We start from the raw sequence: 26,779 nt of genomic DNA on the forward strand, positions 1-26,779 counted from the left end.
ATGTATAGTTTTTCAAAGTTTAGGAAGTAACATAAGCTCTCATTTAAAAATTATTCAACCGATCTTGATTAAATTTTCAACAGTGCTTCATCATATTAATAATTTTTGTATGAAATCTAGCTATTTGTTTTTATATATTTATAAATAAAATATTATTTTTATGCAATGAAAATGAGATGAAGAAAAACATTGTAAGAATAAACATTATTTATTTAAAAGCATATAACTTTTTTACAAATTTAAAGAATTTTCAAATATCGAAGATTCAAATAAAAACTATAGATTAAGTTACAAATTTATATATTCTTTTTAAATTTAAGATAATAATTGAAATATCAGTAAATTACGCAATTTTGAGAAACGGGCGTTACATCAGCATAAAGTATTCTGAATCTTCATCGGAAACACCTTCATTTTCATTATCTGTATTTGATGTATTAAAATGTACATGCTTTGATTGCAATGATCTATCATATCTGCGGATGGTTCAAATAATTTACAAGTACCACTATTCTTAACACATTCCCACGCAGTCAAATTATTTTTTAATGTAGTTGTCTTCATTTTGTTCCTGTTTTTCGTTTTCGTTAAATTAACTTTACTAAAAAGTCGTTCGCACTCAGCGTTTGAATGAGGTAAGCAAAGCAAGTTTAAAACAAATTGAGATAAATTCGTGTACTTTTGTAGGTCCATAATATCATCATAATTTAATAATTTAACCCAAAAAACATCTATTAACTTTTCATTTGTAATGTCGAGTGGTAGCTGTGCGAAAGGTAGTAGACGCCATTCATCATCTACTGATTGCCTGGTGAAACAGGAAGAATCTAAATTACGAGGAAACATTTCAAAAATAGAAGTTAATGTTGGTACCGTTACATGAAATTGGGGATCAATAGATTTGTGAGGAATAAAACATTCCAAATCTCTCAAACGTAAATCATTAAAATCAAAACGTTTTTATAACTCTTTGCTTGCTTCTTTTAAAAAATTAAACGTATTCAGACGAAAATTCTGTACATGTTCCGCTTGTTGTATTATCTCGGGTTTCTGCAATTCGGTATTTACCTTTAAACCTAAATAAATTTCATTTATTGGTAGAAAATGAAGCTCGTTATCAGGATCTATGTCCTTCACATTCGTGCTGAGAACATAGCTATTGTCCATATAACAAATTAGAATATCTTTAAATAATGCTGCTGCTTGATTGTAAAGTAATGGAATAATAACTTTTTCAGACTGAAATAGTCAATTAAATTTTGTAAATTTTGGTAATACCCATTTTAAGAACAAATAATAACATTTCACGAATGGATGAGTTATGGATGAGTAAATTATCTCTGCTGCTGGTAAATGCTGTTCTTCCCACAACTGTGTGAAATACATTTGAAGAGGCTCCCATTGCTCTAAAATTCGATCTACAACTGCTTTTAATGAAAGCCATCGCGTTTGAGCACTATATAACATTTTATGCACTTCAGCATCCAACAAAATGTGAAATTCCTTAAATTGGTGTTGCCGCTTACTACTAAGTTTAAAAAAATTATAAATATTGCGCCCTAAATCTTCACATTCACGTGGTAATGTTTTACAAGCATAATTCGCACATCAATGTGCAGTATGACATATGCACTTCAAAATAGTAATATTAGGACAATCATTTCTAAATCTAGACGCTACTGAATTATGTGAACCCATCATACTATTGCATCCATCTCAACCAAATCCGGTTATATTTTCTAAAGGAATGTTGCAAACAGTGAATGAATTAATAATATTGTTATATAAATTTTCTGCTGTTTCATTGCTATCTTCATCTCTATAAATTTCAATTAAATCCCATAAGGCGTAACGAATACGTTGTATTTCTGCATCGAAAAATCTAACAATAATGCAAATTACTTTAACATTGGAGACGTCTGTACTTTCGTCTGTCATTATACTGAATTTGCGTTTTTGTAAAGTAATACATAATTTATTATTATACGAAGATGCTATTACACCTGTCATCGCGGTTAATTTTGTTCTTCCCAAACGTAACATTTTGCAAACATCTACATCCTGAAAACAATGTTTTAATAGAGGTATTAGATGATCTACTATACGATACGCTATGTTATGTTCTGCAAAGAATCCTGTCAAAATTAATTCAATTCTTGTTACTTTTTTTTGAATTTCTAAAGCAGTTTCCACGGTGTCCAAACTATTTGTGCTACTTGTACGCCTCATCAAATCCAAATGTTTCTTACTTCGAGTGTGTTTTCGTAATGTATGATAGTACGCCGAAATGGAATATTCGCACATAGAGCATAATGCTTTCTTGTTGGAAGCGTGAGGCTGAAGCCAATCTTTCAAAGCAGGATCCGTTTCCCAAATCTTTCAATACGTTTGACCCCTGCTTTCAGACAGGGCATTTACTGAAAATTCTTGCTCAGCTTCCATTATCAAAATACTTTAAAGAAATATCAACGAAATTGTTACAAATTTAAAAATTAAAGAATGTTAGTAGAAGCGACGAAGAGAGATTTTATGTAACAAACTTACCCCTATTTTTCTGATATATGCTTCAAATGTATTTCACAGATGTTATTGATAATCCACTAATCGAACACTTATTTAATTCGAACAAAGGACGGTTTTACGATACTTTGCTTTACCGCTACAGCTCCTTTTAATCTGGGGAATAAACCATAAACCGTATTTCTTTGGATTACAAAGAGATTTTTATTATTGATGATTTGTATATTCGAGATACCGTCTGTGTCACTAAGCGTAATTGGATTGAAGATGGTAGTTGAATGATGTAGTTTAATTTAAAGCTTATATTTTGCTTTATTTATCACTTTTACTATTTTTAAAAATGTTTTCACACAATTACACTAAACTTCACCAAAGAAATCAGTAAATGAAGAAATTAATTTAAAATAATTGTCGATTTTCGCTGATACGCTTAGAGCAAAAACTTAAAAAACAAGATCAAAGACGAAACAGACAAAAAGACATTGCCTAAGGGCTAACGAGGGCTTTTAATGAATTATCCCTCCTTGAGAAGAAAATGAAGGGGTCCATCGTCCACCCTGTGGACCAATCAGATCTTCAGTTTAGCGAATGTTGTTCCTTTGCTGAGGAAATTTTTGGTACACCGAGTAGGGAAGGCTAAGGATATTTTTTCTGGACGGGAAGTACTTCTTTTACGTCACAGGAAGATTTTTCCCAAAAACAAAGTTGGCGATAGCAGGATGTTTGCATCGCAGGATGGGTTTTCGTAGATAGTCATAAAAAAAGAGAAACTCCCGGGTGGCTTATTTGCACCGCAGATGGATTTCCTCGTATGTAAAAAAAGATGTCTGAAAAGGGTAAATTGTATAGATAGTTCTTGGTTTATTGCTCTATAAGCGATAATTCAGGTAGAGAAGGTATAGGGATGCTCTCTTTGCACCCAGGATAGGAATGTTTACTCCAATGTATATTCTATTTAAAATCTATGTTTTAATATAGTTATATCAATAAGTTAAGTTCAATGTCTACCTGATATTCAAATATCATTGCTTTATTTTTTATTTCGTCTAGCTCATATATGGTGATACTGGAGAGTGAGGCAGCATGTAACATTCCACACTTTTCGTTATTCCTGTATATATAGATACTTTATTTAAAGAAGTATGACTATTATTAAGGTGGAAGAGTAATTTACAAATTGTTTGTTAACAATTTTTTATTGTAAAAAGATTCTTTAACATGTGAAGAATATATTCCCAAAGTTTCAAGTGAAAAAAAATAATTTAAGAATCTTTACAAATCTATCGAAGCTATACTCTCAAAACGCATATATGAGATGAAATAAGAAAACGAGTTCGCAGTTTTGTCTTATGCCTTGTTTGGCCTAATAAGCTTTATACATAATTTGCTATTTGAATATTATTCAATACATATATGTACATGTACGGCAAACAGATTAAACTTTGATAAGGATGAAATTCATAAAAGTGTTAGTAAACAGAACTTTTAAGTCCAAAAACTTTAAACGCGTTTTTCTCAAAACGTTTAATTTTTCGCGTCGTGAAATGCAAATAAAAAATTATTTGTCTAATTTACTGGAAATTTTGCAAATACATTTTTTAACTTATTGGCCTCAGCAATAAGCAAAGTATACCTCAAACTTCATTAAAAAAACCATTATAAATAAATTTTTTCTCCTTTTGTTTATAAAAAAAACGACATTTCTGTTCAAAACAACCTCAAATTTTAATTTTTAGGCTTTTTTTTGTTAAATTTCACTATATTGTTATGGGTTTACACTGCGATAAGCAAATTCAATCACATTGGTACAACTAAATTTATTCTGTCCTCGTAGAGTTATTTTACAATGTTGAATAGTATAAAATAAATTGATAGGAAACAGGTAGTGACCTCTCCCTTGACCTTTTTATCTAGGTCCTTCTCGAGGTCTTTGAGCTGGGCGCTGAGGGTATTATCTGTTCGTTGAGTTTACTTAGTATAGTGTGGAATCGAGGTATCTTGTTGGTGTCCGCTGCATTTATGCTGTTTTTGGGATCAATTGTATTAAGAGAAAATTTATGGCTTGGAATATAATTCCTTCACTTGCTTATTTTATAGGTTTGTACTGTTTCCAACATAAAATCAGTAGCTGTTAACAAACAATTATTATGTAAATAAATCGTTCCGGAGCCCACTAATTCTATGCTGAACTTAGGTTTGTTTTTACAAATTACTTATAGAATTTCTTTATGCGGAGTTGTAAATATCCATAACGATGGATTATTCATTGGCATCAGCATTGGGTGAATCAGCAACGTTTAACTTTAATATTAATTAACATGCACTTTACGGCGAATCAATAAATATTTTACTCTTCTTGTAATAAAAATTCTTTAAAAAACAACGTTTTACAGGAGTATCACCCCTTAATAATAATTTACAGGAAAAAGAACTCAGTTGACATTTACATAAATTTATAATCTCCACAACGATCATTTTCACATAAATAAAGACATTTAATTTCAATAAAATTCATATAAACAAGAAAAACAACTATTTATTATACAAGAGTAATAAATTTTCATACTTTTTAAAATTCTTAAAAATTATAAAAAGGATAAACTTTTTACAACATTATTATAAGGGATCATTCATCCTCGGGATAAAATAAAAGAATAAAATTATTTATTTAATAATGACCAACACGATATTTAAAAATTTATTTAATTTTCAATTTACTAGGTAATTATATATGCATATAAATGCATTATCAGAACAATTTTCACTTCAATATTCTTTACAAAGTTCAATAATAACAAACAATTCTAGATAAACTGTCAAAATACACGAGGAAGATAGAAGTATTACGAAGTATTGTTCGTAAGACTATTACTACACTATAGAAAACTAATATACTAACAGAAATTATAGTGTCGTACTACACATCTTATAGCGTAGTATCCGAAATACTGCACATCCTATAGCGTAGTATCTCAAATGCTACATATCTTATAGCGTAGTATCCCAAAGGCTACACATCTTATAGCGTAGTGTCCGAAAGGACACTACGCTATAGGATATGGACACTACGTAGTGTAATTACACTACACTTGGCAACGCTGACTGGGTGCTTTCCAGTTAGACTGAAAATCGACACAGTCAGACACAATCGGATACAAATGTACATTTTGGGTGACATGCAATGTACCATTTGTGTCCGATTATGTCTGACTGTGTCGAATTTCAAGCTAACAGGAAAGCAGCCACTGACGAGTCAACGGACACATTAGGTCTGTTCTTTTTTGCTGTATAGCTGCACTAGTAGTACATAGGAGCTTTCCAATTAGCTTAAAAATCGACACAATCGGACACAAATGGTATATTGCATGTCACACAAACTATACATTTGTATCCGATTGTGTCGATTTTTAAGCTAATTGAAAAGCATCCAGTATAATAAGTTAAAGTGAAAAATCATACGTTTGTCTTATTTCAACTAATTTCGCTAGTTCGATAGTGCAGAGAAAAAGAACAAACCCATTATTCTTCTTTCTTCTTTCTTCCTCTCCTTTTATACACTTTTATGAATTGACAGTTGACATTTGATAACAGCATATCGAAGGGAGCGTTCAGGAGATGCTACATTATAGTTGCTTTCCTTTTACTCCTAAAGTGAGTCTGATCGACTCATTTGTATACAATTTAAGTAACATAAACTGTACTCAACTGAGTCACATAACTGAGATTTATTGCCAACTTCTCATCGTTGAATGCCGATTTTTTTTATCTGTGTGGTTATAATAACTTATACACTCAAATCCAAGTGCAACCTAGTTCAACTCAATTCAACTTTGTTTTTCTACGATAATAAACCAGTACATATTTTCAATAATAGTTATTTAGATATCCCAAGTAATATGATTTATATATTTCTGACGGTGTTTATGCATTAGGCAGTTGTATACACTTCTGTGATTCTCGGAGTAGTTAAAGTAAATCTGCGTCTTTCTCTCTATTTCACTTGGTCATAATACTAGAAATGCTAATATTACGATTTGCTTCTTATTACTTTTCAATCTTTCCACTTCTAAAGTCAACAAGATTACACCAAGTGCAAATACAATCGATCAAATGAATATTGATCAAATGAATATTCCTAGAATACCCGTTTTAAGAAAAGAACCAAAATAAATGCATATGTATATATATATATATATATATATATATATAAATATGAATCTTACAAGATGAAATCGCAAAAAGGAAAATTACAAATAGAAATTGCAAAAACATTGGTTGTGTGACTGCTGAGAAAATATACAGAAACATAATTTATCAGTAAGCTGAGAAAATGTTGACCATCTTTCTAAACTTCATTTTGTGTCCCTTTTATTCCTTTTTTTTTTAAGTATTTAATTTTTTGCCAATTAAAATAATACTTATTTTCTCCCTTAGGTAATCTCACCAATACCTGCTTAAATTGCTAGATGGTATTTCATAAACAAAGTAGTTGGTTTTGGGCCAAAGAGAAAATTAAGTACCCATTTTGGGAATTAAAACTTTATCAGCCACGGCTTTTACAGAGATGGTTGGGCTGGCGGGCGGGGGAGGCCATTTGTATCCCTCGCCCCCTATGCAACCTAACCCAGAGTGTGAGTATGAGTAATCTAGTAACTTTTAATATTGAATTACATACAATAATTTATTTATTTTCTAATGAGTAGTGAGAGAGATGACAGGAATTGCACCAAGCGCTCCAACTAGCGCAGATGCTTGTCTGAGCATTGTTCATTCTCTAATGTGTCATCGACAGGGTGGAGAAAGTGAAGGATTCAGCAAACGTGCCATTGAATCCCTAGTGAAAAAACTCAAAGTATGAAAGAATAATTTACATAATACTTAAATGTAATGTTTTTTCTAGTCATCAATTATTAATCATATATATGTATATGTAGGAGAAGAGAGATGAGCTGGACAGTCTTATAACAGCAATTACAACAAATGGTGCACATCCAAGTAAATGCGTTACAATACAAAGGACTTTGGATGGAAGGCTACAAGTTGCAGGTCGAAAAGGCTTCCCACATGTTATTTATGCCCGCATTTGGAGATGGCCTGATTTACACAAAAATGAGCTGAAACATGTAAAATACTGCCAATTTGCTTTTGACTTAAAATGTGATTCTGTATGTGTCAATCCCTACCATTATGAAAGGGTTGTATCTCCTGGAATAGGTAAGTGATTTTATACCATTGGCATAATAAGCTAACAAGTTTAATTTCTTCAGTTATAAAATGTAATCTGAAATTATTCTTAACAGCATGCACATGTTACTTATATTTATAAAATGCTACCCTTTAATTTAGTTTGCCTTAAAAAAAGTTTCTTTTTGCACATATGGTGCAATAGTTTATCATTTTGCTATCGATGTTTGATGATATGGGTTGGTTTTCCCGTACAGACCCATTTTTTACAGACCTCTCAGGATTGACGCTACAATCTGGAGTTGGCGTTGGACCAGGAGGTAGACTTGTCAAAGATGAATACACTGTTGGTGGAGGATCTGGAACAGGAGGAGGAGGTGGAGCAGCAGGAGGAGCTGTAGGAGGGGGAAGTACAGCAACTGGGACAGTAGGCTCAGGAATGGATGTTGATAATGAATTAAATCAGACTATACAGCATCATCCACCGGCTCAGCCAGCTACATCCAGCAGTACTCAACAATCGCAGCAGCCTTTTATACCAGGGTTGACACCTTCAAACTCAAGTAAGTACTATTATACAGGGAAAGTAGGAGATACTCTTTTTGTAAAATTTTAAAAGAAATGAAATATTAATAATTATAAAAGCTAATGATTTTTGTGCCTGAGCTTGTTTTACATTCATTAATAGTTTTTTTTTTAGTTTAATGTGCTTTTTATATAATATTCTTCCAACATTTGATAGTATATTATGACTGAAATAAAAAACAATGATATTTAATCCTTGGCTGCCCCTTTGGACCATAAACAACCTCAGTCCCCTTCATTGGTGGATAAATCCTCTTTTTAATATAAAAGTAAACCTTTTGAAAAAATACTTAATATTTAGAAAGTTATGGATTTAAAAAAAAAGGATATTTATTCCATTTTTCTACATTCTTTAATTTCCCTTATAAACCTTAAAATTCAATTTTGCTAAATTCAACCATTTATTTTATTAAAGCAACATTTAAGGATTACATACAAATTTTTAAAAGTGAAAAAATTGTATTGTGTCCTCGTATCAAACATTTTAGTGCTTGAGATCTTAATCAGTCCAATAAGCCAATTATTTCATGCACTGAAGGTAGACCACAGCTAAGGGTTAACAGAAATCTAGTTAATGTAATTTGTTATAGTATTACTTTCAATAGTAATAATTTTTAAATGATTATGAGATGCATGTTTTATTATTGAATGAATTTATAAATATTTTTTTATGCAGTTAACTCAGTTTGATTTTGGCTTTATTTCTTTCTCCTTTTGTTGTCTCGCACAGCTAGTGGTGAAGGTATATTTGGTGGTGGTGGGGGAGGAAGTAGTGGTAACCCCCACGCTAAACTGGAGGACAATAATTGCCCTAGGCAAACTTGGATTCCTACACCTCACCACTCCACATCACGCAATATACATCATCGTACGTATATAATTAAGCTTGTTTTTGTAACATTGCTTTGTCCACTAATTTAAGCCTATATTGCTTTTACATGAACCAAATCAATATTTAAACTATAAGACTTACAGTGCTTCTTTTTATTTAAATACAATATGAATTTTTATATAATAAATTGATGTATACTCTTGCAGCAGTAGTACATCCAATGAGCCATACAGTAGGTAGCCAACAGCAAACCTTGAATACAGCTGGTGGTAGCAATAGTAACCAAATTTTAAGTCCATCGCAAGGACAATCGTCAGACTCATTTTATGGAACAGCCACTCCACCTCAGGATCTCAATCCACCTCCGACTAGCGTCGATGCGTTAGCAGCTTCATTAGGTAAATAATTTTATGATTAAAAGATATTATTGGTAAAAGCAATAAGAGAAGATAAAAGGAAGTATTATATTCTTAGTTCCAGGAGAGAATCAGAATTCTCCAGTATCACCAGTGCATTTGCATCACCCGAATGGTTTTGCCGTTGTTACAGTGGCAAATCCTTACAATACAGGGGCACCACAATGGACAGGAGCCAATACTCTTACTTATACCCAGAGTATGCAGCCACCGGATCACCGACATTTGCACGCCACTTCTTACTGTAAGTCTGTCAAGTTAATAACTAATGAAAACATAATTAAACTTTGAGGATTTCTTATCAGGGGGTGGTCATAGCGGAGATGTAAGCGGTAACATAGGAGGATTATTGTCGACTCAGCCAGCACCGGAATATTGGTGTTCCGTTGGTTATTTTGAATTGGACACTCAAGTGGGCGAAACTTTTAAAGTTAGTAGCGGATGCCCCACAGTGACCGTGGACGGCTATGTGGATCCTAGTGGAGGAAATAGATTTTGCCTAGGAGCTTTAAGCAATGTACACAGAACGGAACAAAGCGAAAGAGCGCGTCTCCATATAGGAAAGGGTGTTGTATTGGATTTAAGAGGCGAAGGTGATGTCTGGTTAAGGTGTCAGAGTGAACATAGTGTCTTCGTTCAATCTTATTACTTGGATAGGGAAGCGGGCCGAGCACCTGGTGATGCGGTGCACAAGATATATCCTTCTGCATACATAAAAGTCTTTGATCTTAGACAATGCCATAAACAAATGAGAGGACAGGCTGCAACTGCTCAAGCTGCCGCAGCTGCACAAGCCGCGGCTGTCGCGGGACATATGACTCATGGAGCTCCCATTACAAAAAGTAAGCGATTCGTTTGAAATACATATATACACTCAATAAAATTAAGAGAACAAAAATATTCCAAAACATTTTCAGTGATTTTTGACAGGCCGTAAGTATATGAGAAATGACTGTATCAACATGAAACAAAATATTTTGAAATTTGAACATTTTGGTTTTCAAATCTATTAGCAAACATTTTTCTGAACAATGGTTACGTTGCAAATTAAATAGCTACTACAAGACAAATATGATCTATTTGTTAATTTTTTCTTGGGCATTCCTGGACTTAGGAATTATTTTTTTCTTTTTTTCAAAAACAGATATTAATTAGTCCGTTTTATCTCTCTAATTTACTTTTTTAAAAAACTTTATGTAACCATTTGTTGCTGAGATATCGATAGTTGAATGAAACAGGACGCTTTTTTTTATTGTCAATATCTCAGGAACTAATGATTGTACTGTGTATAAAAAGACAATTTTCAATACTTGATAAAAACCTAAATTTGGTGAATATTGTAAGAGCGAAATTATACGCAAAGAGTAGTAAAAAATTGTTTATCTTAGCAATCAGTAAAAGCGGTTTCAAAACCATAATTATGTTACTTTAATTCTATTACACAATTTGGTTGCTTGAGAGGAATAAATGCTTCTATGGATCAAATAGAAAATTTACAGATTTATAGGAAGTACATTAAAGTAAAACAAAATCTTGCAATAATAGTCTTTCTCTCTGTTTGCTAAACAGAGGTAGAATTTTTATGTCAGAAATATCATTTTTTGGTAACTTTTTAAAACTAATGAGCAAGATATCAAAAATTTATGCTTAGGAACATTTGCTATTCAATAGCATTTTTATCAAATTTAATAAATCATCCTTTGATTTGTTATATGAGCTCTTAGCTTATAAAAGATTGCTAATCAAAGATAAAAGTGTCGTATGTTTCATTGATTTATTCAACCGTCGATATCTTAGCAATAAATGATCATTTAGAGTTCTTTAAAAAAGTAAATTAATTAGAAAAAGCAGACTTAGTCTTTGTATCAATTTACTTAAAAAAAACATTTCTTTGGTTGAATGATGCCTATGCAAAACAATAAAATTATACAATTTTTATCTTGAAGTAGTCATTTGAATTGCGAGAAAATAGTTGAAAATTGGTTACCGCAAATTTTAAAAACTAGAAATTTCAATCGTCAAGATCTCTTTTTCCATCTCGATACGACAATTTTTTAAAATGTTACGGGTTTTAAAATATCACTCAAGTTTTTGGCATATTTTTGTTTCCTTAATTTTCTTAAGTATAGTGTAATCATATTGAATTTATTTAAATTATCTATGCTGAAGGTATATTTTTAATCTAATTAAATAATACTGATATCGTTTTAGGTTTAAGCGCAGCAGCTGGTATCGGAGTGGATGATTTGCGAAGACTTTGTATTTTACGTTTAAGTTTCGTAAAGGGATGGGGCCCTGATTATCCTCGACAGAGCATTAAAGAAACACCATGCTGGATTGAGGTAAAACGAATATTACTGACTTTCTTATTAATAATATTTATAACACATCATAAAGATACTTCAACTCTCCTGAAACAGAAGAATAATAAATATATCTTATCCATTTCTAGGTTCATTTGCACAGGGCTCTTCAGCTTTTAGACGAAGTACTGCATACCATGCCTATAGATGGTCCTCGTGGGATCGAATAATTTGATATTGAAAAACAAGAATTCAAGCTCAATTTTAAGTATGCAAGAATTTAGTGTCCTGCCACAATATAATTCTGTTCTTGTATGATAATGAATTTACCAGTAAACATTAAAGCGCAATAGCACGACTAATGAGGTTACTTTCGGTTAAATGGTAAAGGAGGCTCTATTTAAAATCGAAATTTCTAAAGTCAGAAACTGGAAGTTTAAAGTTTTATTGCTTGAATCATTGTTTAAATACTTAAACTTTTTACACGTGATAATATCATAATATAGGATAAAATGTGTGCCACGGCCTTGTATTACAAACAATGTACAAAAATTAAGCAAAGGATCATTATTTTTTTTTAAGCAATATTATTTTTTGAACAAGAAAAATAAGTTATATAGTAGGCCTACTAAAACGGAAATACTAATGATGAAATACTTATATTTTATAAGAACGCGTCTATATTTCAGATTGATCTATTCGTTTTTTATTTCTGCCTGCAAAATTATGTAGCATTAAACAAGAAAAATCTAAATATTAGCTTTTCTCGTGTTGTTTGTACTTTTTATACTTTTTATTAAAAGTGTATACTTTGTGTGACATTTATAATATACATTTTTAATTAAGAGTGCAGAAAATGCAAGCAACACAAACAAGGCTATTATGTACACGGGAAGACTTACTCAATATAATACTGAAACAGTTGATAATGTCAAACAGTTTTTTCTTCGATTTTATTGGCATACACTTGTTTATAATCAGTTGTTGTTTTTCTCAATAATGTCGCAATAATGAAAGTTTCCATTCAAATATTTAAACAGAATATGATATACTAATATGTTGCGTTTTTCATCTTGTAGTATAAATATAGTTTAACTTTAGTTGCAATAGCTCGAATGATGGACGTTTTCCATCCTACCGATTAAAAATTGACTTTAAATCTTAAAAGAGCAATTTTGTAGATGTGAAATTAAAGTTAAAATTACATTTTTCAAATTTGAATTTTTGATTAGTATAAATTGCAATCGTAATTTTTTTTGTAATGTTACGTTTTTCTATATTTATCGTAAAATTTAATTTTATATTTAAAAAATTATAAATATTTAGCTTACGTATAGCATATATTTTACGAAATCAATTAGCAATAGAAGTACAGAAAACTGAGTTTATAATTCATACTTTCACTTTATATTGGATAATAATGACATTTATTACCCTCTATAACTGAAAATTTCAGTTACTTAGATCAAATCTCGTTTTTCCTCAATCTTACATGTTTTGACATGAAATGACAGTTTAGTAATAACCTTTTTTTTTAGTTTATGTAGAACGTACATATTATAATGTTCAAAAGTTTTACTACTTTGTTACGGTTGAACATAGATTATTTAAATGTTTGTGTTTTCGTTATCCTCGCGTATTTTCTTATAAAAATTTTACAAATATATGCAGGTAAAGACGAATAGTTATTGCAGCAGTAGTACGCGATTATTAATGATTTTTTTTTTGTATAATAATGTGATTAGTTTACAAATGTGTGTACGTGTTACGTTGTGTTTTAGCTGTTTCGTAAATTTGCATATGAAGATTTTTTATAATACAAGTATAATGAACGTAATTGTATGCGAAAAAGAATAGATTCTAAGAAAAATAATGTAACTTACAGATCGTGATTATTGAAAGGAGCAGTGGAATTGTGGGATGTATATTATTATTAGCATATAAAATACGGTGGAAATTAACGTTACCGTAGATTTCTCGAATAGTTCATTGCTAAGAAATATAACCGTCTCCTGTAATAAAGCTCGATCTAAACAGGAAAAAGAATACACTTATGCACTGCTCAATTACAATCAGCAGATCTTCAACATACAGCCAATTTCGTATTAAAGATCAATGTGTGCCATCGTTTTCATACATACTTTATATAAGATTAAAAAAAGAGTAACATTTAGAAATTTGTATGAGACCTTATATTTTTAACAGACCTATTTTCTTTTTTAATATACTCTTGTAACATGGTACTTGAGACTTTTTACGGTACTAACGCACCTTCAACTGGACAATTATATGATATATCGCCAATCTAAAAAAAATCATTGTAAGCAAACGAAAAAAAAGGTAACTGTCGGCGCCTTAAGTAACCTCTAGCATAATATAGAATTAAAAGACATTAAATGTAACTATTTCATATATTACCATTTTTATAGCTTGACTAAGCATATTTCTATGTTTATTTGCAGAAACATTTTAAGATGAGTGTTATTAAGATTAGACTTTCAGGCGAAACAAAATTTTGTTTGATACACTTCGTCAAAAATTCAAGATGGAAATATATGAGACGTTATATTAATTATTTCGGGATGTGACGAGGATTAGAGAAATATTTTAACGATAATGTTAATTCTCTAATCTGCTACATTGGCTACAAATGAGAATATTAAAAATAGAAAAAGTTAGGTTTCTGGATTTATATATGGTTATATCTCAATGAATTGGAATACATCAGAAATTATATTTAAGTCATCTCAACATCAGAGGTGTTGATTATCTAATATTCTATATAAGCAATATAATGTTTTCAATATGTATGTGTAATCTATAATTGCTACACAAGATAAACGTTTATTACGTTTAACATTCATATACTAATTAATTCATTACGAACATAACATATCTCTTTCAATATTTTAACAGTCACATGAAAGTGCAGTAGCTCCTACTCGTTTATTTCTTTCTCGTTTTCTATGATCTCATCATTATTTTATAGCTTTTTAAGTTGGGACCTTGTCTGATATTTTTTTCTTCCAGCCTAAAATGCAGATCCTATCTTATTCTATTTATTTATGAAGCTAATCGATTGCCCTATATAGTATATACTCTTGCAATAGTTAAATGTTCTGTTGTTTTTCCTCTTTTTTATTTCGAATTAAAACTAGTCTGTTAAATACTTTTATTGCTTTTTATTTAACGTGGTTAACTGCGTGATTAACTAACCAAAATACCAGCTTTGATAAACTTTTTATAATTGACGGTTCTAATCCGATGAAGGGTACATTTCTTGCATAAAGATATCTTGTTACTGTTTATGCTCTATTTTTATCAGAGATGATGGACTTCGTAATTATATGGATTATTAAATTATCTTATATAAAAGTAGCTTTTTGTAATGATGCCTGCAAGCTCTTATTAATGGGTTCTTGGCTTTTACAAGATATGCTGTTTTTTTTTACTAAGAATTTTTATTCTCAACTTAAAATTCTTCTATTTTTATCAAAAAATAAAAAAATATTTTAAATTAGGAAGACTTACTTCCTAAATTAAATAACTATATGCATATACAATACAGAGTAGTTCATTTGAATCATTGTAGGAGAATATTTCGAAAATACAGGAAATATAGCAAAATCGTTCAGACAAAATTTATAATTATATGTATAGCTCCAAGAGTATGTACACTATAAATGACATCATTATTCTGAACTTGAAGAGTCATTTAAAGGTTGCGTGAATATCATCTTAAACTTTTTCGACGGAATCTGGTATTTTTCATTAAATTTTTTATAGTTCATATCAAAAGCTTTCCAAAATATTACATTAATACTCCAATTGACTCTGGTATATGAGAGTAATTCAAATTTAAAATCATATATAGGAGTCTGCTTTAATGAAGAAATGTGAGCAAGTACATTATAAGTATTTTGAAAAACTGGAGATTAGCTATAAGAGTATCTAATAAAAAACGTTTTATTTGAAAAGCTAAAAGAGATTTCAATAATATAAGAAGATCAAACTAAAAAAACCGTTTTAGGGTTCTTGTTAATACCATAAAATTTTTATCGTTTGAAGCCGAAATAAAAGGGAATGGAAATGGTCTTGAATACTCTGTATGTATTTATATATACTATATGTAAAGATATGCGTTTGTACAATGAAATTACGATATTAATAATTTTCCTAATTGTTAGTTTAATCGATAATCTTTATTTAAAGTAATAAGTTAAATGTATATGAACACCTTCCAAATTCATTAGACCACCTATACAGAAATTAGGAATTTATTTTTTCTTCTATTTTTAATCTTTTGTTTGCTTGATACAAAAAAATACAGTGTTTAAACCAAAGATACTCAATGAGTGTAATAATTATATTAGAATATTACACAAACCAAATTCAAAATGCAGCTAATGATAAAATAGTTCCAAAGGACTAAGTAAATAATATATAGTTATAAACATAACTAAAGTTTAAGAATGTTATTTGAACAAATTTTATCCATAATTTTAATGCATCATACAGCATTATTAAACTTATCATAGTAAAACCTTCTGTTTGCATTAGTTTACGTAAAAGATACAAATTGTAGCATCATTTCTAATAAGTATATAAACATATATTATACACTTATAACTCAATTTTTCTAAACATAGGTTAAGGTATGTTAAACATTGTGATTGAAATAAAGAGCAGAAAATTTAAATAATTATAATCTACTTTATTGCTGTAATTCTTTTTCTTTTCTTAATTCTATAGAACTTTCTCCAGTGTAAAAGTTTCCTAATGAGTCTATAGCAGCATTGTGGTCAATCACATTAGATAGTGCCTCTTCAATAGCCTGATCAATATTTTCTGCCGTAATGAAAGTTACTGCATCTTCTTTCACTGTCTCTAATCTTTCAAGAACCTTCTCCCGAATTTGAGCATCTCTCTTTTCCTTTTCTATCAATTTTTGTAAAATTTGTTCCTTCTGTTGCTCACTAGCTTTTGCCACTCGCTCATTTCTTATTAAAACTATACTATTATTCCATTCGTCATTAATTGCTTTACAATGTGCAAAATCTTCCTCTTCCACTTTATTTATAGCTTCTAAATCCAATTCCACTTCCATTTCTCTTTCTCTAGCTCCCATGTACTTTCTGTAAATGGTTTAATATAAATTTTTAAAAATTACTTCGTAGCTATTGTATAATCTTTTATAAACATACCTAATTGATTTCATATAAGTATTATAATTATTATACAATCGTTTGATTTCTTCAAATTCTTCGGTTGGAATATCAGGCCTGACAGGTATTCTAAACATTTTCGATTTTGCTGTTGGAAGCCAGATTGGCTTTCTCCATCTTATGCTATGCTTAAATACAGTGGTTGGTATTATCTTTGTACATGTGCCAGAACGGCACATTGTTAACACACTAAATCCAATTGTTTTGATAACTGGAATCATTATTGCAAAAATCAAAAAATTCAAGTTTAAAATGGTAAATGTATTAAGTATAATTTAATATTAAAATTAAAAAAAAGAAGAGAAGGGGGCAAATTAGTTGATACAGATCGGAGGTGTGCCGAAATGAGCGGCCAGGATCGTCCGGATCCGGGATCGTTCGCCGTCTGCGGTTCGGGACTTTCGCAGTTTCGCTCGATCGGGCCGTCTCGCTCGCCCTCGCGTCAGTCGCGTCTCGCCCGTTGGGTGCTGGCGTTACGCCGTAACCGTATCTTACACCGCATGTGAAGGCAGCCTAAGGGTGATGGCAGACAACTCGATGGAACTGACGCAGCGGCCGTAAACGTAAACATAATGTAAGACAGACGAAGTCGTAAACTTAAGCGGCGAATTTGAATGATTTGATATTGTCTGCCGATGTCTGGTCGAAATCGTTAACGTAATTTTTGCAATTGTGCTAGCTGTTTTGCAAAAATACTTTATTTATATCATTATTTAAGAAAAATATAATTCTGTAAGTAGCATTTTAATAAAAATTAAATTGAAATAATATATTTCAATAGATTTTTTATACCCTCACCTTTATTAGCATAGATATTGTTTGTATCATGCAAAAATGCAATTTCTAGAAAATATGGATGGAGATCTGGAAAATGATATTTTAATTTTATCAAGTTATTGGCTAGCATTCATTTATATATATATTAGAAAAAGGAAACAAAAGCGTTGGTTGAATAGAAGATGGTTAGTAAATCCAATCAACCAGAATAGGCTATCTCAAGGAGATTACAACAATCTATTTGTAGAGCTAAAAAATGAACCACATAGATTTTACCGCTACACAAGAATGTCTGAAGTACATTTTAAAAAATTATTGAAATTAACCGAACCATTTTTACATAAAAAGAATTGGCGAGCCTTTACCCCAGAGTTGAAGCTAATAATTGCTATACGGTATTTATATATTTTTCTAATATTTCATATATTCTATGTACGAGATATAATGTTTTTATAAATAATATATAACACATATATATATACTTTTGAAGATATTTGGCTACTGGAGACTTGCCAAATACCATAGCTCTAGCTTTTAGAGTAGGTGAATCCACAGTAAGAAATATTGTGAAAGAAGTTTGTATGGCCATAATAAAAAGTTTAAAAACAAAATATCTTGCTGAACCTACTGAAGAAGATTGGAAGAAATGTGCCACAGGATATTGGGAAAAATGGAACCTACCAAATTGTGTAGGGTCTATAGATGGAAAACACATTAGATTACGCGCACCACCAAATTCTGGAAGCCTATATTACAATTATAAAAAATATTACAGCATTGTTTTAATGGCTATCGCCGACCACTTGTATAGATTTACACTAGTAGATATTGGTGCATTTGGTGGTAAGAAATTAACAGTGAAATATTATGTGAAATTTTTAAAATGTATATACATACATGTATTATAATTTTTTAATTTATAGGAATGAACGATGCAGGTATATTTAATGGCTCGAATATAGGAATAAATTTAACAAATGAAACCTTAAATTTGCCAAAAGAACAAATGCCTTTACCTAATAGCGAAAATAAAACATCGGCTTATTTTGTGGCAGATGATGCCTTTAAGCTGTCTCATAGAATAATGAAGCCTTATTCCAAACATAATTTAACATATGATGAGAAAATTTTCAATTATAGGATTTCGAGAGCCCGTAGAACCGTGGAAAGCGCTTTCGGAATTTTAAGTAATAAATGGAGAATATTTCATACTGCTATTACTATACTTCCAGAAACAGCAGACCTAATAGTAAGCGCCTCTGTATGCTTACATAATTATATTTTGAAGGAAGAACAAATTGATGGATATAAATCATACAGCAAAGAATCAAATTACCGTCTTGTTCAGGTAAAACAAAAGGAATTGAACAATTTTATTCGGTAAAAATTTTGTTTGAAATATTTTAGCATCCTCCTTGGGTTGAAATTAGTAATGAAACTATTCACGCATCCAATAATTCTGTACTAACGGGTGAGCACCAAAGAACCATCTTAAACAACTTTTTTCAGTCAACAGATGGCCAAGTAGAATGGCAACACGAATATGTGCAGAGAGGGATTTATGCAGACGAATAGATCGATACAAAAATAGAGGATAATGTTTAATAACTATTAATCTGTTAGATTGAAACAATTTTAGTATTAGACATTGTTTGAGAAAAATATTTATTCCTATGTAAATAATTAAAATTTTAATTTAATATTTCTTCTTCCCAACAATTAATGTTGAACAATTAAAAAAATAAATAAAGTATTTCCTTATATTTGCATTTCAACATAAATACATATTTTATACCTTATATATGTTAAATTATTTTGTAGCAACTATATAGTCATCATTATTAATTTATGTATAACATAGTGTATAATATTACTCAATCCGTGCTACCAGAGCATCCATTATCATTTTTTTCCTTATAAGCTTCTCATTATCAGAGAAGGTATCGAACTGCAATTTTAAATATTTCATGAAGGCATCATCTACACTATCCATTTCTGTTTTCTTCTTTTTCATATATTCAGAAATAGTGTCACCCATATTTAAGAATGCAGTCTCTAAAGATTTTGTTTCATGAACTTTACGTCTTTTCATAATATTTGGCTCAGTATCACCTGTATTGATACATTCTTCGTCAAGTACCTGCTTATTACTTTCTTGCAAGTTATTTAATAAATCATTATTATTATTCTTATTAATGCTGCTATTAGTGTAGCTTCTAAAAAATAGAAATTGTAATTCAAATTAAAACAAAACGAAAACTAAATATTGTTTTACCTTCTTCTTTTTACAATCTTGTCCAAAAATGAAAGCTGACGTAAATAAAGAAATGAACTTTGCTTGACAGCTCCACTTCCACTTCTGCATTCAAGAGCTTTTCGTTTTTCTCTGTTGTATTGATCTCTGAGAGAATTGCATCTTTTCTGACAATAAATAGGAGTATACATATCATCTAAAATTAACCAAATATACCAAAGCATTCAAAATAATGTGTGACAAGTTAAATTGCTTTCAGTTAAAATAGAAACTTTGTAATCTAAAAACCTTCATGCAATTCTGTCATTATCGTAGATATCTCCTTCCATGCATTGCTTTTCATAATATTGTCTTTAAAATTTTTATTCTGCTTATCATACAAAAAGCTTCTTTCCTTGTACAAATCAATAAGTAGCTCATCACCAGTTTTTCTATTATTATCTAAGTCATCATCAGGATCGTCAACCGTGTCATTTATTATATCATACGAAGCACTATAATCTTCATGATCCATACTTCTACATAATTTAAAAATGTACAAAATAAAACGGAAAATTTTAATCAAATCTAAGCATTTTTAAAATTCCTGAATTATAAATTTTAAAATTTACTATATTTCTCCAAAACTAATATTATAACCTAACAGTGATAAATAATAACTATATATATATATATATATTATTTAACGATTTCTGTATAACTTAAGGAATGGGTACGAAAAACTAGTACAATACATTTTTAATTAAAAATGCTACTTACAGAATTATATTTTTCTTAAATAATGATATAAATAAAGTATTTTTGCAAAACAGCTAGCACAGTTGCAAAAATTACGCTAACGATTTCGACCAGACATCGGCAGACAATATCAAATCATTCAAATTCGCCGCTTAAGTTTACGACTTCGTCTGTCTTACATTATGTTTACGTTTACGGCCGCTGCGTCAGTTCCATCGAGTTGTCTGCCATCACCCTAACAGCGGAGCATAGGAGATTCGTGTTAATTGACTATAGCACTCGGAATGATCGAATCTGAGAGCGCTACATAGGCCGTTACCAATAGGGACCGTGCACATCAACACAATGACAGTGAGATGAGAATGTGTATTGGTGTATATGCATACTATCAGCGCAAACTATCGGTCAATTTTCGCAGTTTTTGAGTGAAATTTATTTATACGTATATAGTTACACATTGACACTTCCCTATCATTGTGTTGATGTGCACGGTCCCTATAGTTGGATACGAAAAATGAGATTCATCCGCCATTTTGGTGTGGAGAAATGTTTACAATGCTGATCGTAGCATTCGTAGCAGAAAGAGGTGTAAAATGGAAAAATGTCAAATGTTGTCGTTACTAAAGTAAAAATTGAATACTTTGAATGAAAATGAAGAATATTCGTACTTTCCATTCATTATTTTCCATTTTTACTTTAGTAATTTCACTATTTGACATTTTTCCATTTCACACCTCTTTCTGCTACAACTAGCATGTAAACACTTCTCCACTCCAAAATGGCGGATGGGTCTCATTTTTCGTATTCATCTATTGGTAACGGACCATTTCATGTTGGCACTACATGATATTGACCAATCAGCGCTCTCAGATACCATCATCCTGAGCGCTATAGTCAACTAACACGAATCTCCTATAGAGACCGTGCACACCAACACAATGATAGCGAAGTGTCATTGTATAACTGTATACGTATAAATAAATTACACTCAAACCCTTCGAAAATTGACCGATAGTTTGCGCTGATTGTATGCATATACACCAATATACATTCTTATCTCACTGTCATTGTGTTGGTGTGCACGGTCTCTATAGTATGTACATATATATACGATTCAATTTTCCACACTACCTTCACGACCTCATGTAAACAACATACAACATGGTAGCTAACCTAACCATTGATCAAAGGGTTAAAAAAAACGATAATTTTTGATGATCCAATTCACTTACTTTAACCTATAAAAATAATGAAGATGTGTTGTAAGAATGACGGTGACAAACAATAATAATATCATAACAAGAGCAATATATTTCTTGATATAATGATACTTTGCAAAAGCATTAATTTCTTTTGTAACAAATTAGGTAGTACAGTGATTGATAAAAGATGTGGCAGCAAAAGCTTTATTCTTCGCTTTTATATGACATTACCACGTCTAACACCTCAAGAAGTAATCTTCCTTTTCCCAGAAAAATAAACACAAACGGAAATTTTTTTCCAATGCCGCTGAATGATTCATTTTGATATATGCCATAGGTAACAACGATTCTACAAGCTAACGAGTTTACCAAAGAGTTCAATGGTTCTGGTTCTATCAAATATTACGACTCAAATCAGCTAGCATCCAACCATCCCATAGAAGATACACGATCAGAAGCACAATGTTTATTGACAAAAGGTAAGTAACTTAAATTTGCATTAACTGACTGTGATATTTTTTATATTTCTATTTATATCAAACTACTTGATTATTTCCTAGGCATACTACTAGGTGTATTTGATGGGCATGGAGGTGGAGCTTGTGCTCAGGTGATTTCTAAAAGACTCTTTAGCTATATAGCTGCTTCTTTTCTGCCTCACGAGCTTCTGAAACAGTACTTGAATATGATGGGAACAGATGAGCCATTGCGTTTACTTGAAGAATTCAATGATAAGGTGGAGCTTTTGGCTGAAATTAAAGACCTCTATAGAGCAAGCTTTTTAACATTTCTGAGTGACCTACTACAAACGGAGCCAACTAGTGAATTTCAAATGGAAACTGCATTGGAAAGTGCTTTCCTTAGGCTAGATACAGATCTGTCCAGCGAAGCATTGTCAGACTTTAGTAGGAGAGACGCCACGCTGACGGTTGCCATGTCAGGAGCCGTTGCTGTAGTTGCTCACATAGATGGTCCCCACTTACACGTTGCTAACACGGGAGATTGTCAAGCAGTGCTTGGCGTTCTTTCAGGTAATTTCTGTGATTCCTTATCATATCTCAAAGTAAATAATAAACTTCTTTTTTTCCTTTTGTAGAGAACAACGAATGGACTGCCAAAATTATGACCGTAGAGCATAATACTGATAATCGCACTGAAGTGGAACGAATATTATCGGAACACCCAAATAATGAAAGGTCTACCGTGATAAAAATGGAACGCTTATTGGGTCAGTTGGCTCCGCTACGGTCGTTTGGCGACTTTAGATATAAATGGGATAAAGAGATTCTCAAGGAACAAGTGGTACCTCTTTTCGGTGAAACTGCGATACCCCCTAATTATCACACACCTCCATATCTAACAGCCAGACCGGATGTTAAATATCATAGATTAACCCCAAAAGACAAATTCCTTATAATCGGAAGCGATGGACTTTGGGATATGGTATCTCCGTTACAAGCCGTTCGTCTAGTGGGAGAACATATGAGCGGTAAAGTCATTCTGAGCCCATTGAGATTACCAAGAAAAAATATGAAACTATCCAGCATAAATGAATTGCTATTGCAGCGTAAAGAGGGTTTAAAAAAGAAACCTTTGGATAGTAACGCTGCTACACATTTATTAAGAAACGCCCTCGGTGGAACGGAATGTGGAATGGACCATGTAAAATTATCACATATGTTAACGCTGCCTGGCGAAGTAGTTCGTGTCTTTCGTGATGACATTACAGTTACTGTTGTCTATACAGACACGGAATTTTTACGACACTGTCCCCCATGATTGTGCAAAATATTTATATTTTTTCCTCTATTGTATTTTTACAATGCTTATCCGATATATTATCTATCAATCCCACTTGATACAATGTATAGTTTGTTATTTATTCAATTAACAATAAAAATAATTTACAAGAGAACTGGATATTGATTACCAGCATTACATATACTACATGAGTGTATATATACGTATTAATGGATAATATTACAACTATATATATTTTCTCATTTTGCTCGAATCTCGTTGTTATAAGCTATTATATTAACTATTCGAATCGCAAGCAAATTATGCAAAGTAACATAACCAGGATGAGCGGGTATCAGTTTTGTAAAAACGCTCAATGATATATATGTACTACAGTTTTCGTAAGATTATCTATGTAAAATTTCTAAATCTTTATTCTCATTCTCTCCTCTTTATTTCTTTCCTACTCCCTATCCTTGACATAGAAAACCTCTTATTTAATCCATTTGTCTTAAATTACTTTGTTAGAAAATATACTGTTCTCTATTATATATAGAATTAAAGAAGCAGTAAGCTTTTTGTAAGATTACGAACGTACATTATTGTAATAAGTGATACTTTATGAAAGAACCAAACATACTATTCAAATTATTATTATACAAACACTTTAACGTGTATGCGATATTTCATAAATAGTAAGGCAAGTGTGTAAAAAACTTAAATCATCTCTGGTTCGGAATTTAATATTGATTGATAGATATTTCAAAACGGTTGTGAATCAACCTTCCTGCCCAAAGTCTTCTTTAAACTTTTCAAGCTTTGCCATGTCTTCCTCATTCACCGTAGGACGTGTGGTCGATAAAGATTTAAGCATATCTTTCTGAAATTTGAAATTAAAGTCGTAATTACAGATTGTATCTTTCTATTTTCATCACTTTTTTATTATAATTTACCATTGTAACTGGAGGTTCGTATAATTTATCGCCTTCTACTTCCATCCAGCTCATTTCAATAGCATCTGGATCACCTGGCGAGCAGGGTGTAAGTAGATCGTCCACGATAACCGAAGGATCTTTTGGCGATGGTCCTCTCACCCGTTTAAAATGTGTTGCCGTTTGGACTTGTCTTACTGGTTGCATAAGCGCATCACGCACGATAATGCTAATATCCGCGCCGGAATAGCCTTCCGTAGCCGCCGCTAATTTTTTAAAGTCCTCTTCTGACAAACAATGTGAAGTACTGCCCAAGTGTAATTTAAACATAATGCCACGTGCCTGTTCCTCTGGAAGAGGAATATAAATTCTTTTCTCGAATCTTCTCCTTATTGCAGAATCTAGTACCCAAGGTATGTTTGTAGCTCCCAAGACCAAAATCCCATCATTATCCGATCCCACGCCTTTCATAGAAAGTTAATAAATAATATTGGAATAGTTTGATATTTAAGGTAAATAAAGAAAAATCTCCTACCTACCCTGCATTTGTACTAAAAACTCTGTTTTTATCCTCCTTGCTGATTCTGACTCATTGTCTGACCTGGATGAGCAAAGAGAATCCACCTCATCGATAAATATTATGCTAGGCTTGTGTTGGCGAGCTAGTTCAAATAAATTCTTCACAAGCTTTTCTGACTCTCCTAACCACTTGCTTACCAAATCAGAAGAAGAAACTGAGAAAAAAGTAGAATTGTTGGCTTCTGTGGCAACTGCTTTTGCTAAATATGATTTACCAGTTCCTGGAGGCTATTTGGAGAATGACCATTATTAATTTGATATTCCTTTAAAATTAGTAGCTACTGTTATTAACACTTACTCCAAATAGTAGTATTCCTTTCCAAGGTATACGCTTCCCAGTGAAAAGGTGAGGAAAACGTATTGGTAATATAACAGCCTCCTTTAGAGCCTCCTTTGCTCCATCTAAACCAGCTACATCTGTCCATTTTACATCAGGTTTTTCTATAATAATAGCTCCTTCTAATTTACTCTGCAATTTTTTTTTCTCAGGATCACTATCAGTGTCACTGTCACCGCTGTCACTTTTCTTATCATCTTTTGCATTATCCTCTCCAGCTTTAACTGGTTTCTTTTTACTTTTCTTTAAGTATGCTTTCAATTTTTCAGCTCTTTCTAAATATTGCATACACTTGGACCTGATGCTCTCCTTTGCTCTATCACCTTGGGCTTCGTCTAAGCATATTGCATAATTTCTTCATTATATGATTATATCTTATACTTGGTAAAAAATTATATATTATTATTAAATTAAACTTACATTTGATGGAGTGTAAAAAATATTCTACTGCATGTTCATACAGTTTAAGTGCCTCCTCATAATTTTTATTTCGATCCTCCTCTGTAGCTTTTGTAACTAGGTCTATAGCTTTCTATAAGAGATTTTAGATTATCGATTATATCAATACTGCATATTAACGCTTTTAATTAACAAACCTGCAAAATTGTACCCGAAGTCATCCTAAGAAATTTTTATTACTCTTTCTAACCTTTCTTTTGTACACTTCTTTACTAGACAAATCTACATCACCTATATGTACAAACAGTATTTTAATATTGATGAAAACTGGGCATTGCGTTCTATTAAATTTTAGGGCCGGTGTCAGTACGAAAAGCAGGCAAGCCTCATATTCAACATAACTGCAAAAATCTGAAAGAACACATTTTGATTGGCAGTTTTTCAGATTTTTACTTCTTATGTTGAATATGAGGCTTGCCTGATTACTACTGATACCGGCCCTTAATCGGTCCAATAAAAGTAAATATTAACTCGTGGATTCTCCGCTAAAAGACGATAAAAAGTTCGACTGGTTTTCCTGTCGTTGAAATATTATAGCCTTCAAAAATTTGTCAATGTGATGAAGACACAAACCAACTGCACCAACACAACGTCGTTTGCCTTTGCTTCGCTGCTATTATACATTGTATGTATATAAGACATGTAAGGTATACATAACGAAACGTCACTGATTGACAAATTCCTAACCTAGCCTAG

General features: G+C 31.6%; 6 protein-coding genes across 8 annotated transcripts; 3 read left to right on the top strand and 3 right to left on the bottom strand.

Moving 5' to 3' along the window:
- The first annotated feature begins 5,120 nt into the window (after positions 1 to 5,120).
- On the top strand, positions 5,121 to 16,379 carry Med (Smad/Smad4 homolog Medea). 2 transcript variants are annotated; one of them, XM_066730274.1, is made up of 11 exons: positions 5,121 to 6,837; positions 6,955 to 7,151; positions 7,224 to 7,372; positions 7,455 to 7,734; positions 7,962 to 8,267; positions 9,020 to 9,157; positions 9,328 to 9,519; positions 9,596 to 9,781; positions 9,843 to 10,379; positions 11,749 to 11,879; positions 11,990 to 16,379. In XM_066730274.1, the coding sequence occupies exons 2-11, from the start codon at positions 7,085 to 7,087 to the stop codon at positions 12,068 to 12,070; spliced, it is 2,067 nt and encodes a 688-aa protein (XP_066586371.1). In that variant the 5' UTR covers positions 5,121 to 6,837; positions 6,955 to 7,084; the 3' UTR covers positions 12,071 to 16,379. The 2 variants fall into 2 exon arrangements, with proteins under 2 accessions (XP_066586371.1, XP_066586372.1); XM_066730275.1 differs by having other exon boundaries at positions 7,977 to 8,267.
- A 154-nt stretch (positions 16,380 to 16,533) lies between these two features.
- Positions 16,534 to 17,583, bottom strand: mRpS26 (mitochondrial ribosomal protein S26). The gene is made up of 2 exons (XM_066730276.1): positions 17,045 to 17,583; positions 16,534 to 16,975 (listed from the first exon to the last, which is right to left on the bottom strand). The coding sequence occupies exons 1-2, from the start codon at positions 17,284 to 17,286 to the stop codon at positions 16,555 to 16,557; spliced, it is 663 nt and encodes a 220-aa protein (XP_066586373.1). The 5' UTR covers positions 17,287 to 17,583; the 3' UTR covers positions 16,534 to 16,554.
- Positions 17,584 to 18,076: 493 nt separating this feature from the next.
- Positions 18,077 to 19,417, top strand: LOC136775785 (uncharacterized). The gene is made up of 4 exons (XM_066730859.1): positions 18,077 to 18,237; positions 18,333 to 18,685; positions 18,766 to 19,190; positions 19,250 to 19,417. The coding sequence occupies exons 1-4, from the start codon at positions 18,131 to 18,133 to the stop codon at positions 19,415 to 19,417; spliced, it is 1,053 nt and encodes a 350-aa protein (XP_066586956.1). The 5' UTR covers positions 18,077 to 18,130.
- LOC136775786 (uncharacterized) lies at positions 18,962 to 20,610 on the bottom strand. Its single transcript, XM_066730860.1, has 3 exons — positions 20,385 to 20,610; positions 20,118 to 20,292; positions 18,962 to 20,058 (listed from the first exon to the last, which is right to left on the bottom strand). The coding sequence occupies exons 1-3, from the start codon at positions 20,608 to 20,610 to the stop codon at positions 19,713 to 19,715; spliced, it is 747 nt and encodes a 248-aa protein (XP_066586957.1). The 3' UTR covers positions 18,962 to 19,712.
- A 1,374-nt stretch (positions 20,611 to 21,984) lies between these two features.
- Positions 21,985 to 23,951, top strand: Pdp (pyruvate dehydrogenase [acetyl-transferring]-phosphatase 1-like protein, mitochondrial). Its single transcript, XM_066730521.1, has 4 exons — positions 21,985 to 22,287; positions 22,374 to 22,515; positions 22,597 to 23,067; positions 23,133 to 23,951. Exons 1-4 carry the CDS (start codon positions 22,159 to 22,161, stop codon positions 23,813 to 23,815), a joined length of 1,425 nt encoding a protein of 474 aa, XP_066586618.1. The 5' UTR covers positions 21,985 to 22,158; the 3' UTR covers positions 23,816 to 23,951.
- Positions 23,896 to 26,700, bottom strand: Vps4 (vacuolar protein sorting 4). 2 transcript variants are annotated; one of them, XM_066730522.1, is made up of 7 exons: positions 26,555 to 26,700; positions 26,221 to 26,314; positions 26,045 to 26,156; positions 25,586 to 25,959; positions 25,248 to 25,515; positions 24,730 to 25,172; positions 23,896 to 24,656 (listed from the first exon to the last, which is right to left on the bottom strand). In XM_066730522.1, the coding sequence occupies exons 2-7, from the start codon at positions 26,242 to 26,244 to the stop codon at positions 24,555 to 24,557; spliced, it is 1,323 nt and encodes a 440-aa protein (XP_066586619.1). In that variant the 5' UTR covers positions 26,245 to 26,314; positions 26,555 to 26,700; the 3' UTR covers positions 23,896 to 24,554. The 2 variants fall into 2 exon arrangements, with proteins under 2 accessions (XP_066586619.1, XP_066586620.1); XM_066730523.1 differs by having other exon boundaries at positions 26,502 to 26,650.
- Positions 26,701 to 26,779: the final 79 nt, after the last annotated feature.

This window comes from Prorops nasuta, unplaced genomic scaffold (genome assembly GCF_024137725.1).
Source record: "Prorops nasuta isolate Cenicafe-Biocafe unplaced genomic scaffold, Cenicafe_Pnas_1.2 PNAS00008, whole genome shotgun sequence".
NCBI classification, from domain to species: domain Eukaryota; kingdom Metazoa; phylum Arthropoda; class Insecta; order Hymenoptera; family Bethylidae; genus Prorops; species Prorops nasuta.

Bases quoted from the DNA above. Each gene is read 5' to 3' on its own strand.
- Med (XM_066730274.1), top strand. From the start codon at position 7,085: ATGGTTGGGCTGGCGGGCGGGGGAGGCCATTTGTATCCCTCGCCCCCT. The intron at 7,152-7,223 runs GTGAGTATGAGT...TCTAATGAGTAG, and splicing joins TATGCAACCTAACCCAGAGT to TGAGAGAGATGACAGGAATT. The intron at 9,782-9,842 runs GTAAGTCTGTCA...ATTTCTTATCAG, and splicing joins TTTGCACGCCACTTCTTACT to GGGGTGGTCATAGCGGAGAT.
- mRpS26 (XM_066730276.1), bottom strand. From the start codon at position 17,286: ATGATTCCAGTTATCAAAACAATTGGATTTAGTGTGTTAACAATGTGC. The intron at 16,976-17,044 runs GTATGTTTATAA...AACCATTTACAG, and splicing joins ACTTATATGAAATCAATTAG to AAAGTACATGGGAGCTAGAG.
- LOC136775785 (XM_066730859.1), top strand. From the start codon at position 18,131: ATGTCTGAAGTACATTTTAAAAAATTATTGAAATTAACCGAACCATTT. The intron at 18,238-18,332 runs GTATTTATATAT...ATACTTTTGAAG, and splicing joins AAGCTAATAATTGCTATACG to ATATTTGGCTACTGGAGACT. The intron at 19,191-19,249 runs GTAAAACAAAAG...GAAATATTTTAG, and splicing joins CAAATTACCGTCTTGTTCAG to CATCCTCCTTGGGTTGAAAT.
- LOC136775786 (XM_066730860.1), bottom strand. From the start codon at position 20,610: ATGGATCATGAAGATTATAGTGCTTCGTATGATATAATAAATGACACG. The intron at 20,293-20,384 runs GTTTTTAGATTA...GGTTAATTTTAG, and splicing joins AATGACAGAATTGCATGAAG to ATGATATGTATACTCCTATT. The intron at 20,059-20,117 runs GTAAAACAATAT...TCTATTTTTTAG, and splicing joins AAGATTGTAAAAAGAAGAAG to AAGCTACACTAATAGCAGCA.
- Pdp (XM_066730521.1), top strand. From the start codon at position 22,159: ATGATACTTTGCAAAAGCATTAATTTCTTTTGTAACAAATTAGGTAGT. The intron at 22,288-22,373 runs GTAATCTTCCTT...TATATGCCATAG, and splicing joins CACGTCTAACACCTCAAGAA to GTAACAACGATTCTACAAGC. The intron at 22,516-22,596 runs GTAAGTAACTTA...ATTATTTCCTAG, and splicing joins ACAATGTTTATTGACAAAAG to GCATACTACTAGGTGTATTT.
- Vps4 (XM_066730522.1), bottom strand. From the start codon at position 26,244: ATGACTTCGGGTACAATTTTGCAG. The intron at 25,960-26,044 runs GTAAGTTTAATT...CAATATGCTTAG, and splicing joins TTTTTTACACTCCATCAAAT to ACGAAGCCCAAGGTGATAGA. The intron at 25,173-25,247 runs GTAGGTAGGAGA...TTTCTATGAAAG, and splicing joins GTTTTTAGTACAAATGCAGG to GCGTGGGATCGGATAATGAT.